General features: G+C 42.8%; 1 protein-coding gene across 21 annotated transcripts in view; it reads left to right on the top strand.

Annotated features, from left to right (window-relative positions):
* PTPRT (protein tyrosine phosphatase receptor type T) overlaps positions 1-21,990 on the top strand; it is a 1,160,468-nt gene that overhangs the window by 945,445 nt on the left and 193,033 nt on the right. For 13 of the 21 annotated variants that reach the window (XM_054255379.2, XM_035302877.3, XM_035302870.3 and 10 more), the window contains exons 13-14: positions 3,244-3,280; positions 15,365-15,421. In XM_054255379.2, the coding sequence (XP_054111354.1) occupies positions 3,244-3,280; positions 15,365-15,421 (94 nt within the window). The remainder of the gene's footprint in view (positions 1-3,243; positions 3,281-15,364; positions 15,422-21,990) is intronic. The other 8 variants (XM_078371705.1, XM_008995950.5, XM_035302876.3 and 5 more) reach the window with 1 other exon arrangement.

Here is a 21,990-nt window from a genome sequence, read left to right as displayed (position 1 = left end):
TTATAGGATGGTTTTTTTTTTGGTAAAGTTTTTAGGTTTTTCTGTGTATAAACTCATGTCATGTGCAAACAGGACAATCTGACTTTCTGCCTTTCCATTTGGATGCCCTTTAATATTTTCTCTTGCCTAATTGCTCTGGCTAGGACTTCCAGTACTGTGTTGAATAAGAGATAAGAGAGACCACAGCTTTTTTTTTTCCATGCCTGTGTTGTTAGACAGATTCATTGCTCATGATTTTCACTTTTATAAAGAACACCGAAACCAGCATCTTTGAATATATTTGAGGTTATTCCCTGAGAAAAGATTCTTAGATGTCTAGACAGACAAGACTGAATCTCTTTAAAGTGAAGATCCATATTTATAAACTACTCTCAGCAGTATTAGCCTCATCAAACCTTTGTCCTCTGCTGTATTCAACAATCATGCACAGAATTGGCAAGTTTCCTAATATATTAATTTCAAAATCTTTTTTTTCTGTATTACCATGAAGTTGGAGATCATACTAATCATTTATTGTGTGATGGCACCCCTCTCAGTCCACACAATTTCAATGACAGTCATTGTGACACTGCACAATCATTTGCATGCCTTCTTCAGTGCCCTGGGTTTCATACTTCATTTAACCATCTCAAGCTCCTTAAATCAAAGCACGGGGTATGGTGGTTTTGGAATGGAAGCCAACAGAAGCTGAAAAGCTTTATCCAAACATGAAAACAGAAATGAGTTTGGTCCCTTTAATTGTCATATGGAAGATTTAACTTGTAACTTAAGCTTTTTGTACATCACATTTAGAGTAGTATACTTTACTGTTACTTTTTTTCTCAGCCATTTGTCTTTCTTTTCATCTTCTGGGTATGTTCTTTTAAAAAGAACTTGCTATTGAAATATAACCTGCTCCAAATTTTATATGAAGATTTTGTATGAGTGATTCATATATTTGAACCATGACTTGTCATGTATTTTTAACATTTCTGAATTATTACTTTATAAAATGAAATAATCGTTTGTTTTAAAGCGAGACACTTTCAGCATTTACAAAGAAGAAAACACTTATTCCAAAGAACAAGTCATGTCAGCTCAACCTTCTTTCTTTAAGACAGTTTTTGCACTGATTGGAGAAACGCAATAGACAGAGTATCACCGTCTAAAAGGAATTTGATGCCATTCTCGAGCTCAATGCATAAGCAATTTAGGATATTAGTAATTAGTTCAGATTTGGATTAACAGATGAATATCAACCTGGAAGAAGGAATCTAGTACTAGCCGTAAGATTCTACTGTTGGCATTGTCCAGATTGTTACTTACATTACTGATGGGGATGAAATTAAAGAAAAATTTGATTTCTAAAATTTTTCAGCTTGTGGAGAAAATGATGACGGGCTGTAGTACTTAGATCAGTTGAAGAAGATGGAAATCATAGTGGTAAATATGACTCTCTACTTGGGTTCCCAAAATATAGCCCCACCTGTACATGTAGAAGCAGGTTTACAACCTAGATTTTTATTTTTGCTTAGGGGAGATGGATAAACACTAAGATGTTGGCAATGTTAACAGAAGCCCAATGTAAGTAAGGACAATAGTGATAATCTAGGTAATCATATATCAATAAGAGCACATGTAGACTGCTGTTTTGTGTTCTAGTTACCGCACATTCAGAGGACAAAATGGAGTTCCTAGAATGAGTAGCTAGGATAGCTTGAAAGACTTGAACTTCTATAATATGAGGAATTGATAAAGAGGAACGTTTATAAGCCCAAGAACCATCTTTCAGTATCTAGACCTTTTTACACAAGCAAAAGCAGACTTTCTCTGCATTCTGAGGAATAGAAGCAAGACTATTGGGAATAACTATGAAATTAATTATGGGTAGTCATACTTGGACTTAATAGAATTGATTATTTCCAGCATTCAGAGGTGTATCTAGATGGAATAGAATCTGCTATAGACATTATCATGTCTTCTCAATTTTGGGATACATTGGAGGATTCCATTTCCCCATCTCAAATTAGGCATGGCCATGTGACTGGTTCTAGCCAATAAAACACACTTAGAAGTGAAAATGTCACTTCTGATTCAAAGCATTTAATTTACTCTTTAGCACACTCTCCCCTTGGGTTAAAATGGACATACCAGCTATGATCTCTAAGGGGTTACAGTGGTCAGAGTGTCTCCCAATCACCTCCACTCCCACCCCTTTGACCCAGCCACACACCTACATTGGACATGTAGTTTGAATGGAAAATAAACCTTTGCTATTTTTAGCCACTGAAGTCTACAGGTTTTATTATGGCCTCCTAACCTTTATTATCCTGATTGCCATCAGTGCCTTCAAGATGTAGTGGTTCTTTGTGAACGTGCAACAGAAAGACAAGCATTGGATTATTGAGAGATTTTTGGTTCAGCAACTCACATACTTGCATTCTTTGCATGTTACTTTCATTGCTACACTGAATTCAGGCTATTGTTGGGGGTACAATTTAGTCAACTGGAATTTTCAGCTGGCTCCAGGACCTCCTGGGAGATGAATCCCAGTAAAGTGAGCAGAGATAATTCTCTTCATAAGCCCACCCTTCATTAACTCCACTGCGTGCCCAGCAACATCACATATTTATGATCCTTTTTACTTTGGAAACAGCTAACAACAAGTAGATAGTTCACCCAGCAAAGATTCTATTACCACACGCATTATGTATGAAGACTCAAGGCTCACAAAAGAGCTCAGGGGAAAAGTAACTTTTGAACATGAACTTTGCAGTTTAAGTTTTACACATTTCATGTCGACTGGACTATTGCCAAGTGTCTCTTCAGTCTATGCATGTAGATGCATTATTGCTAGTAACAAAGTTTCCCAAGGATGCCCCTGTTCCATCTGTTCACTCATGTAACTGAACAAAGCCCACTGCATACCACAAGTACCTACTGAGTGTTATTGTGAAAGATGATGAGTGCTAGGAATTACCTGATATGTTTATAAAGTGGTTCTGTCAGGGGAAGAGGTGTATGAAATGGTAGAAGCCAGGAAGTGAACTGAATAACATATGTACCTAGCCTGAGAAAAAAATTCAAAAATGGAATTAAAAGGTGATCCAATGGCAAAAAAAATGGAAAGGGTAAATTTAAAATTATAATTAAAAATACATATGGATGCATATATATGCAGATATATATGTTTATTTGTCTTTCTATAACAACTTTATGTAACTCACAGCTAATTAATTGGCACCTCATTTTTGTTGTTCACAGGAGACCAAAATCAACTGTGTCCGTCTGGCTACAAAAGGTATGTTGGCATGTGCTTGTCTGTCTTCAGCTGTTCTTCAACCATTTAAGTATTTCTCCCTTTCTGGCCACACAGAGAAAGTTTGGGCAACAATAACTCAAAACGAGAAAGAATTGTTATTTTCACTGGAGTCATTTGCATCCAGACCATACATTCTAGGGTGTATATTAGTAGCACAGTGCATAAAACACGTAAAAGTTTAAAACATATTTACTGAAAGGATGGATGGGTAGATGCATGTATAAAAGGAAGGAGTGGTACATTGATTGGTAGAGCGATGGTTATAAATTTACTCAAATATTCTTTTGATATGTTTTTCTTATATTTGGGTCTTTGTTTTTATGTGAGTATTTCTTTAAGCATGTCTGTTAGACCCATCTACTGAGTTTTGTATTTCATTCAGTTGGTACATGGCTTTCAAAAATGAGGTGATGAGTACTGATGCCTTTAATAATGGAAGACAAACGCTGCATTATTATGTAGTTGGCATTTTCATCACTTACCCCCAAACTAAGGCAGCATTGTTCAGGCTCATCACTTTGGTTTTCCTAATTATAATTGAATTGTCTGGCTCTTTCAATTGGTACATGTTTCTGTTTATTACTCTTTCTAAAAAACAAAATCAATGAATGGTTTGCTATCATTTAACCTATTACAGGGTTGAATGGTTAGAAATCAGATTTGTTTTTTTGTTACAGAGTTGATATTTTTAACAGCAAACCCTCCCCATACACACACAACAAAATTGGGCAATTCTGTTCTGTTGCCTGAATTTCCTGATGCATATGTAGTTTCATAGACTGCTTCTAAGGAGATAAAATTTGTCAATATAAATAGGCAAATAATCACAGATGTAAAGTACAGATAAAAGCAATGACCCAAGTATGTGTGTGTAGATGTGTAAATATGTACACACATGCACAATGCACAGAACCACACCGAGGAAAACATACATGAGGACAGAGTGGGGAGAAAAAGAGAGAAAAAAATCTACAGCTATTTGACAAAATGTGAACAAGACCTATCACGCATGATTTTTATAACTTTGAAAAAAATCAGCCCAATATGTAGGCACAAAAGAGAAGATGCAGGAGAAAGGAGAAAACAGAAGCACTAGGGCTCGCAGTGATGAGAAGTCACCCTGATTTCACATAAGTCACAGAGGGTGGCGTGTCCCTAACTTGTTCCCTCTCAGGAACTCAGGCTACTGGATGGAAGGAGATAAAATACTCTCTGAGAGGCAAGGAGAATTGATGGCCTGCAAACAAGAGTGACACAAATCACAGGTCTTGGCAGACTTTTCCACTGAAGAAAACAGATAATGTAGAAGGAAGAACACCATCCATTGGGTAGCACTAGGGCTCTAGACAGCAATCAGGACAGCTGGGTGTCTGCAGCCTGCTTAAACAGGCAGCTGGAGAGAGAAGGAAACTCACAGAGAAACCTCCTTCACTATGATATGCTCTATGGCTCCCCAATGGCTTTTGAATTCTAGACCAGGAGAGGTGGATGCAATGGATCTGCACTCCCTGGGGTAGGTGGGATTCTAGGAACGCCCTCTGGGGTATAATCTCCATAAAAGGGTGACTTGCTGGGTCCTATTTTCTAAACTGAGAATTGGAAACATGAGACCTGACGGGCAATAGGAACATATGGGGACAGTGAGAGAATGTCTAAAACTGTACTCTCCTGAAAACTTCAGGACTGCAGACCTCAAAGGAATAGAAGCCCACCATGCTGAGCTTCTCTACAGTTGCATTCCTGATGTGCAAGAGAATTGCAGCGACATTTAAAGAACCAGACAGAAGAGTTCTCTACCTCTCCTTAGCATAAGGGCTTCCCCTCTTGTCTGAGCTTTAGGTTACCATCTTTCCTTAAGTGAGTGGAGTGTGTATGCAGGTAAAGTGAGGGTGTGTGAAAGGATAGGAATGCATGAATGAGTGCGAATGCCCAGCTATCCAAGCCCAGGCAGGGCTCTTACAGATGAGGGTATTGGGGAATCTGAGCATCCACATCCTGGTTTTCCAATTCAGTGAGATCCAACACTTGAACTCAAAGAAATAGGACTCCAGTAGCACTTATGAATGGGGCAGAGAACTAGATAGTGCAGAATGCCAGTCAGACACTGTTTAGCTATCCCCTCTCACCACATCAGATAAGAAGTAGGACAAAGGGAAGCAGATCCGTGTTTGATGAGTGTCTAGTTGGTGCCGGGTATTATGCTTAGAGTATCTAGGGTTTATTAAAAGCAAACCCTAACTATTATAAATCCATCCATTGCCTGTGAAGAGTTTGTATCAAGAACCTAAAGCCAGGAATCAATATTCTGTTTATCCTATCCCTTCCTGACCAACTGGATCAAACTCCCTTAGTCAGGCTTGCTAAAAACAGTATTCTTTTTAACAGAGGAAGATACTGAGAGTCTCACAGATTTTGGAAGCATACAAAGTCCCAGAGATGGGTCTTCAGTCTCTCCCAGGGCTTTTCCCTCTCTCTGTCATCATGGCACCTGCTTCATGGGTCTGATGGAAGGCATCCTGACCCCGAAGCTCACATGTCAGGCTCGAGGCCAGTACTCTGGTGATAAAGCAACTTGCTGCTGTCATGTCCCTGATCCTGGAGAGTCCAGCCAGTGTCTGTGACCAGCTACGTGAATCCCACAGGACCAGACGGTTGCCAGTTGGAACAGTCCTAAGCACTCATTCAGGATCATTTTAACTTGACCCCAAGCCTAGTGCCCCTTACCCGAGACTATTAGATACGCACCTGGCTCCAGCATGTGTCTCCAACCCTTTTCTTTTTGTAATATTGCTTCTAGTAACTCAGGATTTAATTTGGTACTGCCCAGGTTGGAGGGTTGCAAAGTAATGGACCTGTATTAATTTCCTGTGGCTGCTGTAACGAAGTCCTACAAATGGGTTGGATTAAATAACGCAAATGTATTGTCTCACAGTTCTGGAAGTCTGAAGTCTGAAATCAAGGTGTCTGCCGACTTTGTTCCTTCTGAGTGCTGTGAGGAAAATCTGTTCTATGTGTGTCTCTTAGCTTCTGGTGGTTTGCTGGCAGTCTTCATCATTTCTCGGCTTGTGGAAGCACCACCCTGATCACTGCCTTACCATCACATGACATTCTCCTTGTGTGTATGAATGTGTCCAAAATTCCCCTTCTTATGAGGATACTACCACGTAATCCAGTAAGGACATTTGATTAGGATAGCAAAAAGCAAGGGAATTGCCTTGAATATAAGAACTAAAAGGGTATTTTGAGCACTTTGCTTGATATACTCTAGACCTGGGAGCAGATCTGATCAGAGCCATAGAGAGAAAACTGTAGCCAATGGGTAAACAGGCATTAAGTGATGGTTTGGATTTAAAGCTATTATTCAAGACTCTGAAAGGAAGACAGTAGAAAGCCACAGAGGAAAAAATAGCAATTTAAAAACCAGGTTTTGTTCTTAGGATTAAACCAGGAAATGTTAGAAAGGGCAAGTGAGCAGGGGAAGCATTTAGAACCATTAACAGTGTTTATCCTACCTTTGGAAGATGAGAGATGGGCTCAACATAGCCAGCAGGTTAAGATTTCAGCCAGAGATGTTCAAGATGATCCTTGAGAAAATGTAGCTTGTGGAAGCTTGTGGTAGGGACTTAGACTTCAGAGGTGCTAATGCTCAACTAGGAGATAAAACAACCCATCCCATGGGAGGTGCATTATCCCATCTGGTCAAAGATACCCTAGACTGCAGCTGCTGAAGGAGATACCCAAGTATCTCAGTTCATGCCCTCTGGCCGAGACAGAGCAGGACACGGGAAAACTGTTTCTGACCTAGTTGTTCAATTCTAGAACAGGTCAGTCCCCCTTTGAGAAACTGATACCCAGTTCCATCCAAATACTCTTCCCCATTGATGTCCTGTCTTTCTAATTCTTTCCCTGCTTCCCTTTCTGCAGTCATCTGTTCATTTTGCTTCTTTCTCTTACCCACAAGCCCTATCCCACCAGTCTTCCTTGCATGATTTGACCCCTTCCTACCCTCTAGCCTCCTCTAAGCTTCCATCCTTTTATTCTCTTATTACTGTCTGACACATTGGTCTTCTTCCAGTTCTTCAGGCACATCAAACTCCTTCCAAGCTTGGGGCCTTCGCTCCTCTTGCCCCCTTTCTGAAATGCTTTGGCTACTATGTGTCTCCTTAACACATAAATGTCTTAACAGATCAGTATCTTAAAGATGTCATCTTAAACCTTTTGTCCTTAGAAGTCCATCCTGACCTCTATTTTAATGTATATCTCCAATTTTCAACTTTCACTAAACCCTGTAGTTTTCCTTCATAGCATTCATAGCACTCATCACAACTTGCATATATATATACATATATATATAAATGTATGTGTATATATATATATAGTCTGCTTACATGTTTAATGTCTATCTCTCTGCTAGACTCTAAGTGACGTAAGTGCAAAGACTGTGCTTATTTTGAGCACTGTTGTATTGTTCCCAGATCTTAGCATATATTGGTAATCAATAAAATATATTGGCTGAACAAAAGGATGGATAGATGAAAGGCTGGACGGATGGATGGATGGATGGATGGATAACTAACAGGTCATTATTCTTCCATGGCTTCATTTTATTCAAATGCAAGTTACATGCAGGTCATTATTCTTCCATGGCTTCATTTTATTCAAATGCAAGTTACATGTCAGGATTGTTCTCTTAAAACGTAGGAGTAAAAATGACAGAGGTAAAACGTCCTCTGTGGGATCTGCAATCCCCATTAACAAGAAAGCCAGCCAGCCTCTGCCTCTGTTCCTGCTGTGATAGGGATCTCTCTACCCACCACAGAGTTGCTTCACACTTTGGATGCTTCATTTTGAGGAAGCTTCTATGTTATGAGTCCAGACTCGCTCCTTATTATCTCTGTGCATCAGTCCTTGAGGCCAAATAGATTCTGTCTCTCATTTCTCCTTCCAGAAAGTGAAATTTGCTTCCTCTGACCTGCTCCCCCTGCCTTGGTTAGGGTCAGGAAGGGGCATGTCTGCTTCTTCGCACTGGGTGGAACCACTCTGGCTGCCAGCAGGCAGCAGCACTCCTGTTTGTCTCCAGCACCAGCCGTCAAGGGAACACAGCTGGCTCTGCAGACTCCCGCTGGGTGCGCCCGAGTGGCAGTTAGAAAAATCAGCTTTGATTTGATTTGCAAACTGAGCCGAGTCACTGAGACAAAATAAACCCGGAAGCCCATAAAGCTGTTTGCAGAGTTGCTTTGCTGAAGACAGCCACAGTTTTAATCGAGTAAACACTCTCTAACGATCCCATTAAAACAACCCCCTTGGAGTGGGTGCTGAAAGCTGGACTCCAGAATAATGAAGCATGGGATGAGGGGCCAGTGTCACCAGTAGTTTTGTTCTTCTTGGTGGGAGCAATGGACTAAAGCCATTGTCCCAGCAGCAACGGGCAAGAGGCTTGGGCTCTGGTCTTTTGTAAATATGCCTTCTTTTCATAAGAGCTAAGCCTGAGTGAGGGCCTTTCATCCAGCATTTTTCTCTCCTCTCTCCATAATGGATTCTCACTCCTTCAGGGACTTAGCAGGAACACTAAATGGCCATTTTGCAGCGAGATGCTCTCATTTTACAGATGCTAAGACTGGGGCCCAGAGAAGAAGTGATGTGTTCATGCCTGTTTATCCACAGAATCACAGCCACGGTGTGAGAATCCTCTGCTATCAACAGGAAATGCCCACTCCTGTTGATACGAGCCTATGTGGAAGATTCTCTCTTATATAAAGCTTCCTTGAGAGGTTGCATCGAATAATTGGAGGCTAGAAACACCTGGATTCAGATTCTGCCCCCCAAAATTTAGCTGTTATACTTTGGACAAGTCAGTTAACATCTATGAGTCTGTCCCTTCACTTTTAAGCTTGAGATCAGTAGTCCTTTCTGCCAAATATTCTGGAACATAATAGATAATTCTTTTTTCCTAACTTTCTGAGCCTCTAATGTGAGACGTAGAGACCCAGACCTACTTAGCACAGATCCTCTCTCTCAGTTCTCTAAGGAAGAATGCCAAAGCCCAGACTCTAATCACTGCTCATACAGTTCTACAGATCGGCCATTTCTCAAATGATACAGGCTAGATCCAAAGTGAAGAAACTGGATAAACACACAGACACACACACACACACACACACACACACACAGACACACACACACAGGCTGAACAGGGCCTGGAAATAGTGAAGAGAGAAGGGTAATGAATCCTCAAGTAAAGGGTGATGTGGCCAGGGGACAAGGTGATGTAGGAGAAAGCAAGAGGGGACAGGAGTGACACTGCCCTCACTTTTCAGTACTTGGACCTTTCCATTGATAGGTTGCTGTTTCTGGATGAGACCCTGCACAGCAATAGTATACTTTCATGGCCATGTGTAGGATTGTGGGCATCCCTTTTTTAGCCTTGGCTGTGACACTGTCCTTTCCTCATCTCCTGCTCAGCAATTTCCCAGGATCACAGCATGCCCAGATCTAGCTAGAATAACCAGGGAAGGGGCCATAATGGGGAATCATTTGTGAGAGGAAAGACTCTAGTCAGATAGTCTATCGGAAAGCTCTTGAATCTTGTCAAACTTTTGTTGGTGAAAGTTTGGACTGTGTGGCTAGAAGGTTGGGGCAGGGCAATATTATTCCTCCCCAGCTGAGTCCCATGAGATACATTTTCCAGGATTTGGGGTCCTCAGAATTACATGAGTGTAACAAGTTCTCCTTAACTTGTGCCCCCTTTGCTCTCACCTCTACTGTCTTCTAGGCCCTAAAATGTCAGTGGAAATATATGGATTTTTCCTGAAGGTTTGTGAGAAGGTGGAAGAAGAGAACCAAACCATAAGTACACATAAAATAGCCTAACCCTTTCTTTAATATTTTTCTTCCTGCCACAGCTGGCACATCTCTCTAGCCTTCTGTTCTTTCCCTCTGTGCTACTCTCTAGATGTGCTCAAACTTCTCCCACCACACACACCCCTTCCATACCCCACATTCACACCCAACTCAGGAAAACAAAAGCTGGTGTGATAGAGTTCAGAAAAACAAGTGAGCACTAACTCTTGCCATTCAAGCATGTACCTTGGCAGTTCCAATCCATCTTTCTCAACTAGAAATAAGAATTATCCACTCAAGATCTGAAACACCTGAGTTGACTTGATCTCAACTCTGTTATTTCAAAGCAGTTGCATCTTATAAAGGGAAAAGGGGGCCTTTGAAAATTGGGAGTCATGGAAGGAACACATTTGGGGTAGGCTGGAGACAAGGGTTATAAATAAAGAGAAAGTGCCTTATTGGAATTTTTTTTTTGAGACAGAGTCTTGCTTGGTTGCCAGGTGTCAGGCTGGAGTGCAGTGGCACGAGCTTGGCTCACTGCAACCTCCACCTCCTGGGTTCCAGCAATGCTCCTGCCTCAACCTCCCAAGTAGCTGGGACTACAGGCATGCGCCAGCACGCCCAGCTAATTTTTGTATTTTTCAGTAGAGATGGGGTTTCACCGTGTTGGCCAGGATGGTCTCGAACTCTTGACCTCATGATCTGCCCGCCTCGGCCTCCCAAAGTGCTGGGATTACAGGCATGAGCCACTGCGCCTGGCCTCTATTGGAAATTTTAAACCCCGTTGATGGGATCTCAATGTAATGTTTGAAGGGGGATTAAAAGGGATTTGCAAAAATTAACCATCCAGTCACAAGGCTTTGTGTGCTGACGCAGTGTGTCATGTGATGATAGAAGTAAATCCTGGCACTTACCACACACTAAATAAATAGTGGTCATCGTTAAGGTTATTACTTAACAATAGGCCAAATAGGCTCAAGGGATTGACTAAAGTCCTCCTTTCCTCAGAATTGGAATTCAGATCTGATTCCATCATAGCACTTTGAATCTTGTTAATACCAATAGATAGGTGAGATTTGTCGACCACTGACAGGATGTTCTGTCTCCTGTTTTTTCACCTCTTTCCACGCCTTTTTTCTAGTAATAATTGATAATAGAATGTTTAGAGTGGTCTTTGGCCTGTCTCCAGGAGTATTCAAGCTAAGTCTTGGAGCAGAAGGTGAGGTGGCTCAAGGAATCCTCAACTTTCTTCACTTCCGCAATATATTGAAGCTAATAAACCAAGAAATTAGTTTGTCCTCAGGGTTGTCTGCTCCAGGGCCATCTGTAGCCCAGCAGCAACTCTTTGCACTCAACATTTATTGCTTTAGAAGGAACAAGAGTCAGAAGGGAATTCTGAGGCATTCAGCATTCTAAGGTCCTTCTTTGCAGGGTCTTGATGTTTTCATTAGTGGCTAACACACACACACTGAACAGGGCTTGGAAATAGTGAACAGAGAAGGGTAATGAATCCTCAAGTGAAGGGTGATATGGCCAGGGGACAAGGAGAGGTAGGAGAAAGCAAGAGACCTCTACCTTTTCTCCAACTGGATTAGTCAGACTAGGCTAGGATTTGCTGCAATAACAAGCTAATACCCAACTCACAGTAGCTTAATAACCACAAAGGCATGTTTGTTGCTATGCCATCTAGAATATATGTAGTATCAAAGGACTACTGAGCAGGGGAAGAGAAAGCATCAAAGTGGTTTATCTTCCCCTGCTCGGGAGTCCTTTGATACTACATACATTCTACATTTAACTTGGATCTTAAATATATCACTTGGAAATGACTCATGCTTCCACTTGCGTAGCCTCGATGAGAGCTAGTCACATGATAACAGCTCAACTGCAAGTTGACTGGAACTCTTTCCTATGCCCAAGAAGGAGAGATGGACCAGACACTGGTAAACAGGAGACATCTCTACAACCATATATGTAAATAGGACCTTTGTGTTTTGCTGAGTTCCATGATCCATCCCATTATCTTCTGCCCTACCAACTAGAAAAATCTCTCCCCATTCCTGCCCTTATCCAGCTGTCCCTCTGTTCCTACCCCAGGTAGCTGAGCATTACTGCTAAGCAGAGCATGGGTTGAGGCCCAGAGGGTAGAGTGGCGAGGCACCTCCTCTAGGCTTTCAAACCAACTAAGGCTTTAACTGTTTTCCATTTGATCCTCAACACAATTTTGTGAGAGACAATTATTACCTCTACTTTGTAACTGGAGAAACTCAAATTTAGAGTTGTATGTAGTTTTCCAAATGACACAGCTAGCCAGTGAGAAATACTGAATCAGAGTTTCATGTATTCATTTACGTTTCAGTAAGCGTGTATCAAGTACAACTTAGTATTGATATGTAATCCCACATTCCGTAGTGGTTAAAAACACCATCTTTAGATTTGGATGGTCTTCGATTCTAGGTAGGAAAAGGTACCAAACTACTCTTTGTCTCAGTTTCCCCATCTATAAACCAATGACAGTAACACCCCTTACTTCACAGGGCTAATAAAAGAATTTCATGAGCTAATGTATCAAAAGTACTTAATCTAATATCTGGCTTATAAAAAGCACTCAACAAGTAGTAGCTCATGGAAGAGCCAACCAATAAATGTAAGTCCAATAAGCGCTGTGGTCAAGGCAAAATCAGGATGTAATTGGAGGGCAACAAGGGAGATATAAATCAACTTATGGTATGTTTTTTCAGAATGTGTGGTCACTAAGATAAGGTTTGAAAGAAGAGTGACAATTATCATGTTGAACAAGGTTGGAAAGTAAGTCAAGAAAATCTTCAAGCCAAGGGAGTAGGTACACAAATCACTGAAGGCAAGAGAGCATGCCACTGAATTTAAATGGGACGAGGCAAAGGAATGATGGCTAGCAGGCCATAGGAGCAATCAGGGGCCACCCAGGATTCTGTGTAGTCCCATTGTGTGTGTGTGTGTGTGTGTGTGTGTGTGTACACATATGAAAGCATTGTCCTTAGATGGGGGAGCCCCTGGGTACTTATGCAGAGTGCCTTTCTTAGGAAGGACACCCTAGTTATAGTTTAGACAATGAATCAGAGAAGGGGGACTCAGGCAGGAAAAAGGCTCCAGAATGGGAGAACGGTTAAGAGGCTGCTGGAGGAGGCCAGGTGGGAACATGTGAGTCATCTCTTCTCTCAAGCCTTCCATTTCTTTTACTGACATGTGAGGCTGACCGTCCTTATCTTGCCTACCTCAGACCACTGGGATAAAAGAATAAACAAACTAAAAAATAGCTACGTAGAACAGGAGTTAGCAAACTCTTCTGTAAAAGGACAGATAGTACATATTTTCAGCTTTGCAGGCCTTATGGTCTCTGTCACAACTACTAAAGTCTGTCATTGTAGCTCAAAAGCAACCATACATATATGGATATGTATACGAATGAGTGCAGCTGTGTTCCAATAAAACTTTGTTTACGGACACTGAAATTTGCATTTTATGTAATTTCCATGTGTCACAAAATATTACTCCTCTTTTGTTGTTTTCCCAACCATTAAAAATGTACAAAGCATTTACAGCTCATGGCTGCACAGGAAACAGGGAGTGGGGGGCCAGATTTGGCCTACAAGTCATAGTTTGCTGACCCCTGACTTAGACTGTGCTTTTAAAATAGCAAAACTTTTCGTTTTTTTAAGGGAAAAGTATTATGATTACTATTTACTGGTGGTTAAATTTTATAGTAGTTCATGGCTGCTGATCAAGTTTGCCATCTGTGCTATTTTTGAAATTACGTCTTTTCTGTTTATCAGTTGGTCTGGCATCCTCTACCCTCTCTATTTTGCATAAGAACGTCCTGCAGTTTTGTTGATGGACCACTGGAGAAAGCTGCAGTCTCTGGCCAAGCCTAAAACACCTTTCAACCTTTTTTATGATTTTCTTTAGAGAGGTGAGGAGTGGATTTGAAAGCACAGGAATATTAAAGCCAGACAAACCAGGGTTTGAATACAGCCTCTTCCGGTTAGTGACCTTGAGCAGTCTTACAAGTTCTATGAGTCACCATTTCTTCATTCATTCATTCATTGATTCAGCAAATATTCACTGGGTACCTACTATGTGCAAGGCCACGTGAGTACACTAGTAAATGAGACACCGTGTCTGCTTTCAAGGAGACTGCAGACTTAAAGAGAAGACATCCACTTCTAATACAGTGATGTTAGTGCAATAAGAAGGGAAGATGAGGGTGTTATGGGAAGACAAGGAAGGGCATTTGTCCCAGATTCACTGACATACTAAAGACTCCCTAGAGGTGAGGGGTTCTAAACTGACACCTGATGGATGAGCAGTTGTCAGCCAGGTGAAAGAGCAGGAAGGACAATAGCCCATGCAAAGTGACTCACCTTGGGAAGGCTTACAGACAAAAAGGTGGGGGGCTGTTGATAATGGAAAGCTGTTTATCATGCTTGGGATAGGGTGGGTGGTGGTAGTGGAGAGAGGCAAGACCAGAGGGGTGGGCAGGAGACTCATCATGGAGGGCCTGTGAGCTGGGTGAGGCGGTTTGAAGTTTATGGGGAAAATGAGGCAGCACTGATGTATTTCAGCTGAAGGATGGAGAGTAAGACTGAAGGAATACAAGACTGGAGGTAGAGAGACTGGATGGGAGGCTACTTAAATAATGTATGTGAAGCACGAGTGGCTTGAACAAAGTGAGAATGAAATTAAAGAGAAGGAAGCAGCTTCAAGAGTTTTCCTGGGGTAGAATTAGTAAAGCATGGTGATTGATTATAGGAGGGACATCAGAAAAAAAAGGAGGGCTCCCATGTGTCTAGACTGAGAAACTACATGGATGGTGGCACCATTTATGCAGAAAGGGAAGTCTAAGGGAGAAGAAGTTTTGGTGGAAAAATGGCAGATTTATTTATAATCACACTGACCTTTCTGGGTTGTTCTAAGTCTTAGAAACATTATATGTGAGGCACTCAGAAAAGTGCCTGGCATGTCGTGGGTGCTTGATAAATGGTGCCTCTTACTCTTGTTTCGTTTTTTAAGAAATCTATTTCAGGCCCTGTTTTGTTAAATCATGATGTTCTTTTGCTATTTGGTGTGAGCTCTTCAGAGCCACAAGAATTGAAGTTTTGTTCACCATGCCGCACGTTTTCATGTGTGTTTCTTTCTCTCCTTCTTTTCTGCATGCTGCCTGGGGACTGGCTTCCTTGTGGTCAGCACCAATGGGCAGCGCCCAGGTGACCCCGGGGACTCCACTCTGCCTCCTCACCACAGGTGATCACCAGAGCCCTGGGCGGGTGGGAGGGGAGAGTTGCCCACACTCAGCGAGTCCTCCAAGCCAGGTGCACCAGAGAGGAACCAGCAGTCCCTCCAGTCCACCCACCCATCTCTCCACCCATTCACCCATCAACCCACACATTCATTCATCTGCCCATCCCATCCTTCTATCCATATACTCATCTATCCACTCACCTATTCATTCATTCTACTAATGCTTACTAAGTACATACTGGGTTCCAGGCACTGTTCTAGGCACTGAGATGTACAATGATGAGCAAAAGAAGATATGTTTCAGTGCCTTTCCAGGAGAAGAAATAGCCATTGGTCAACAAACGACACAAAAAATTTGCCACTTTGAGTAGTGTTACAAAGGAAAGGTACAGGGTATTCAAAATGAACAAACCCATGTGCAACCAAGGGAGTGCTTCACAGGGGAAGTGACAGCTGAGCTGTGATCTAAAGTTGGGAAAGAGTTGATGTAACAATCCTGTGCTTGGGAAGTGAGAAGCTCTCATGATGATCTCAGGTCTACCATTTGTCCTGACAATTTACCCATACCATGATCAGCCCCACTTTTCCTATCCATTAAATAGGAATAATCCCACCTACCCCTTATGGGGCACCATTTACATTGTAGACTGTACACATGCAGTGGCATCTGAGACTAAACATGATAATAAATGCCAGAGGAGCTGCTATGGGTATGCCCAGCCTAGAGTCTGTATTTGTTTGAAATAAATACCAGCCCCTTTCCTCAAGTACACAATATGTAGAGCTCATTTCACATAAATATGTGCCATTCTTCAAAAGACACAGAGCCCACCTGTGCTGATACCCATTGTGGTACTCAAAAGACAATCTGCTCACCTAGAGACCTCTTTACGGCAGGGCCCCTTTTTGGTCAATGGGAAGTTTCTTGGAGATGTTGAACCTTTAACTGTCACCTCTTTCAAAGTCCTTGCCCAGACAATGGCCTCTGGTCTACTAATCCCTGACCAGTCAGTTTATCATGGTGGAAAAGGAGGTGCAGCAGGAAGTGATGACATCGGTCTGGACATCCAGTACCTTCACAGTTCACTCCTGTCCACCCCCTTTCCAAACTCAGAGACATCACTGCTAGTGAATGTCTTAGGTTGAGTTCCCTGGACACTCAGCCTGAGATGGGGATCCTGGTGCAAATTAGTCATTGCAGAATATTCTCAGAAGAAAGAAAGGGAGGAAGATGAGATAGGGCAGAGAACAAAGCTAAAGGGGAATGTGGAGACCTGCATCTGCCTGAGCCCCTGGGGTAAAGGGGAGGTCTGGAGTAGGAAATGTACTAAAGAGTTGATCCCACCTTGAGGCAAGGAGGCCAGTATTTGTACCATAGTATTTATTGGTCAGCTACTGGCTGTGGGCTGCCATGGGAATGCATGGCCTCCTGGAAAAGTGGTTCCCTTTTGCCTAATGGTACTTCTCTAGGAAGGGAGGTATTTATGAGCCCTATGCTGCCAGCACTCACAGCAGCTGGAGAGTGGGCACACCAGCCCAGTAAAGGAGACTGGGGCTGAGCCTAAACAGCCTCCACTATGGGCCAGTTTTGTCTCTGCCTTTGTACTGCCATGGACACCCATACTCCAGTGTATCACTGCCAACACCACAGGAATTTCATCTCAGCCAGTCCCTGTTAGATCACCTTAAGGAAGCTGCATAGCCTTATTTCACCAGCAAAACTATCATACGTACTTCATACCATCATATTAGAAATTCAATTAGAAATGCTTTGGGAGGCCGAGGTGGGTGGATCCCCTGAAGTCAGGAGTTTGAGACCAGCCTGATCAACATGAAACCCTGTCTCTACTAAATGCAAAAAATTAGCTGGGCGTGGTTGTGCATGCCTGTAGTCCTAGCTACCTGAGAGGCCAAGGCAGGAGAATTGCTTGAACCCGGGAGGTGGAGGTTGCAGTGAGCCGAGATTGAGCCATTGCACTCCAGCCTAGGCAACAAGAGCTAAACTCTGTCAAAAAAAAAAAAAAAAAAAAAGAAAAGACAGAAATGCTAGGAGTGTTGTGTGCATTCATAGCACATAGTAGGTCTTTACCAAATATCAGTCCCCAGCCCGACCTTATCTGAGGCCCTTCCCAAAGGGAGGTGGGAGTTGCAGATGGACACATGGGAGTGTGCAGAGGGACAGAGGGAGAAAAGTGACTCTTGCCACTGTGCATGCCCCCAGCTTACAGAGAAACAGTGCTTCTCCAGAGTGTGTGCAAGCTGCTGTTTCTGCTGGGCCATTGTTCTCTGGGTTCTATTCAAGTCGAGCAGTCAGATAATATTTTCTTTAAACAGAGCCAATCCCATATCAGGTGCTTTTGTTCTTACCTCTTGTCTTCCAAGGCATCTGAACGTTTCTCCTCTGACAGGTTTATTTCCTTGTGATCCATTTATTTCCACACGTTTCTCAGCCTCATTTCATGGGTGAGGTGCCTGTGAGTGCTATCCCTTTCAAAGGGTGTTTTTGTTAATGTTCGTCCCCTGGTAGCAATAATGGCTGATGTAAATAATAACTGCCTGGGTCTGAATGATGGCGATATTAGGCTTTAAGCACAGGCAGCCTCTTTTCATAACAACACCAACTCACAGAGCTGTGGGACCACATTATGTAGCAGGGACAGGCTGGCATTCGGAGGGAGTGGAGGCTGAGTTCAGCTCTCAGCAATGCCACCTTCTGGGCTGGTGATCCTGGATAAGTTGTTTCTCTTTTCCAGACTTTATTCTCTCTATTTGGAGAAATGAAAATATTAATAACCACAATCATAGTTAATCATGAGAACTAAGTGCAATAACAGCTTTCACTTCTTTGCCCATCTAGCTCCAAGTAGCTCTTCAGGTCTTCTGGACTCCTTGGCCTATTCTTCAAGGAATTCATGCCCTATGGCAAGATTGCTCAACTGCTGCACCATTGATGTCTGGGTTCAGATAGTTCTTTCTTGTGGGGCATAGGGGGAGGGGGTGCTGTCCTGTGCACTGTAGGATGTTTAACAGCCTCTCCCCACTAGATGCCAGCAGCATGTCAACCCCAGTTTAACAGCCAAATACATCTCCAGACATTCCCAAATGTCCCATAGAGACAAAATCATCCTATGTTATAAACCTCCAGAGTCATACTGTTGAATAGAAATAGAATTTGAATGTTGTAATTTTAAATTTCTTAGAGTCACATGAGAAAAGCAAAAAGAAACAGGTGAAATTAATTTTAATAATATAATGTATCTAACTCAATGCAGATGCTTCTCAACTTCTGATGGGGTTATGTCCCAATAAACCCATCATAAGTTGAAAATGTTGTAAGTCAAAAATGCATTTAATGCAATTAACCTATGGACCATCATAGCTTAACCTAGTCTACCTTAAATGTGCCGTGCTCAAAACACTTACATTAGCCTACAGTTGGGCAACATCATCAAACACAAAACCTGTTTTATATTACAGTGCTGAATATCTCATGTAATTTACAGAAGACTTTCACTGAAAGTGAAAAGCAGAATGTTTGCATGGGTACTCAAATTGCACTTTTTACTGAATAGGTATCACTTTCTTAGCAGCATTGTAAAGTCAAAAAATCTGAAGCCCAGCTGTCTTAAGTTCACAATCATCTGGTATATCCAAAATAATATTATTTTAATAAGCAACAAAATTAAACAACTGATGAAAGATATTTTATATTCTCTTTTTGTACTAAGTCTTTAACATGTGGTCTGTGTTTTACACATAGAACACTTTGATAAAATACATTTTAAAATTCAGTTCCTCAGTTACACCAGCCACTTTTCAAGTGCTTTAAGTATGTGGCTTGGTGACTGCCATTGTGGGCAGTGCAGATCTAGAGATAAAACATCTAGGGTCATCTTTGTCCCTAGTTGGTGAATAGAAATGCGTGTGTAGAGAAGAGGCTCAGTAAATATTCAGTTCCTTTTATTTCTTGTTGCTCCCTAGGGGACATCTGGCAACATCTGGAGGAGATGTATTTGGTTGTCACAGCTGGGTGCAAGGGGCTGCAGTCACCTAGTGAGTAGAAGTCAGGTAGGCTTCCATTGAGAGAAATAAGGTAAAAACCTCTTCTGGCCAGGATTGGGAATTTTTCTGCAGTGAGTTGAATGGAAGCCACAGTAGACACGCGACTAGTTAATTAACATTAAGAGGATTCAGTCTCACTCAGGCCCACCAGTGCAGAAAGTAGGCCTCTTCTCATATCCCTCCTGTAGTTCAGACAGGCCTCAAGGGGGTGGCCTGGACCTCTGAACCCAAGAGGAGACTGACAGTGTCCAGTCTGGAGGCCAGAGTAGCTGTACTAAAGGTCATCCCCAGGGGCAGATCTGATTTATTTGTCTTGGACATGACCAGTGCCCATTGTCAGTTTTCTACAGAGAGAAGGGCTATGGGACAAACCCTCATCTGGAGTCCAAACTGCGTTTCTTAAAACTGAGGGACCTTGAGCGAATCACTCAGCCTTTCCGAACCTCACCTTCTTCATTTATGAAATAGTAAACTTGAGTCTCTGTACAGCCAGGCCCAGTCATGGTGAGGGCCAACAGAAGAAATGGATGCACTCTTTTTTTTTTTTGAGATGGAGTTTCACTTTTGTTACCCAGGCTGCAGCGCAATAGCATGATCTGGGCTCACCGCAACCTCTGCCTCCTGGGTTCAAGCAATTCTCCTGCCTCAGCCTCCCGAGTAGCTGGGACTACTGGCACGTGCCACCGCGCCCAGGTAATTTTTGTATTTTTAGTAGAGACGGGGTTTCACCATGTTGACCAGGATGGTCTCAATCTCTTGACCTCGTGATCCACCCACCTCAGCCTCCCAAAGTGCTGGGATTATAGGCGTGAGCCACTGCGCCCAGCCATGGACGCACTCTTAACCCAGCTCCAGGTTTGAGGAAATACTGAACACAATTTCCCTTATTATTCCTTTATTTCCTGTGTACCTCATGTTAAAACTCTCTCTTATTATTTCCCTGGAAATTATTTAAATGAGGCCCTTGCCATAGTGACAGGATTCAGGTCATCATACACTCCCTGGGAGTGCTTTCCAAGTGACCCTAAAGCAACCTTCCCAGGGACAGCTCTACTTGGACTCAGGTATAAGAAGTTTCAACCTTTGGGAGAAAGCTGTGTGGGCCAAGACACGATGATGAAGCAAGGCAGCAGTCTCCCTAGGGCCATGCCTTGGCCCTGCGAGCTTGGATACCCTGAGGTCTCAGTAACCCTCCAAGGGAGCTGATGCCCAAGTTGACTGATGGTGTGAGAACAGGAACCAGAAGCAGGAGAACTGGGTGAAGCTCCAACCTGAACAGCCACCATGAGGGGAAAATGCTTGGTGGAGAGAGGAGGAAGACAGGCAGCAGAGGCAGGGGCACAGCCTGCCAGAAGAGAGCGGGAAGCTCTAGGAGACAATAGCATTGGGGATGTCCAGTAAGATTATGAAAAGAAAAATATAACAGCAAGTAGGTTACATGCTTCCCACATGCTATGGAATGTGCTGAGTTTCACAACATTAACTTATTTAAACTTCTCAACAACTCTCCCAAATAGAGTACTATTAGTATTCACAGTTTTCAGATGAGGAAACCGAGGCTCAGATCACTGAACTCTGAAATGGTGAAACCAGCATTCAAACCCAGGTCTCTCAAGACAGTCTGTATCATACTGATCATGTTCTGTGCCCATAGCCAACATCAGTGGGCATCTATTCTGAGCCAGCACTGGGAAACACTATGGCAGGATGGTTCATCTGAAAGGCTTTGCACCATAAATTTTCCCCATTTTCTTATCGCAAAATGGAAATACTCATAATGACAAGTTATTGAGAGGAATCATGAGATAAGAAACTTCATTATCTTAGACTTGTGCTGTCATTATTTTTTATCCTAAATCCATCTTACAGATGAGGAAATTGAGGTCCAGAGAGTGAGCAGCAGGCAAGCTGACCATTGGTGAGATTCAGGCTGACTGAATCTGGGCCAGAATGTGACTGGTGACTGGGCCAGCACTGTGGTTCCTGAGAAATGTGAGTGATAGAGGAAATAGGTGAGAGCCTGTCAGGACCTCAGGCCTGGGGCACCTAAAGTGCCAAATAGAATTCATGAATCAGGGCTCATCAAAGATTTAGGATATAAGGTGGATGGCTAGACACAGCAGCACAGCAGCCCCAGCACCTGCACTGACGCAAGGCTAGAGCAGGACTGAGCACTGAGATGGCCAAAAGGATGTGGCTGTCCCTGAGCTTTTGACCTGGGCATCCTCTAGTTCCCCTTGACCAGTGCTTTGGTTGGTTCTGGAGTGCACACAGGCAAGGGCTCTGCCAGAAGACTAGGGGCAGAGGCCACCTCTGGAGGCCAGGGGGGCCGGTGACATCCAGGAGCCAGGCTGAACATCGCAGGGGACCCTCCTCAGCTCTTCTGGGCAACTGCTCCTCTGGCTGTAAGTCTGACACTACAGAATAGGGGAGGAGGCAAGCCATGAGTCAAGTGCATTAGGATACTGTCCTTATCAACAGTCTTGCAACAGAAGCTCAAAGCTTGACAC

The sequence above is a fragment of the Callithrix jacchus genome, chromosome 5 (assembly GCF_049354715.1).
Source record: "Callithrix jacchus isolate 240 chromosome 5, calJac240_pri, whole genome shotgun sequence".
NCBI lineage: Eukaryota > Metazoa > Chordata > Mammalia > Primates > Cebidae > Callithrix > Callithrix jacchus.
The sequence above is the reverse complement of the archived record's forward strand: the minus strand, read 5'-3'. Positions and strand labels throughout refer to the sequence as shown.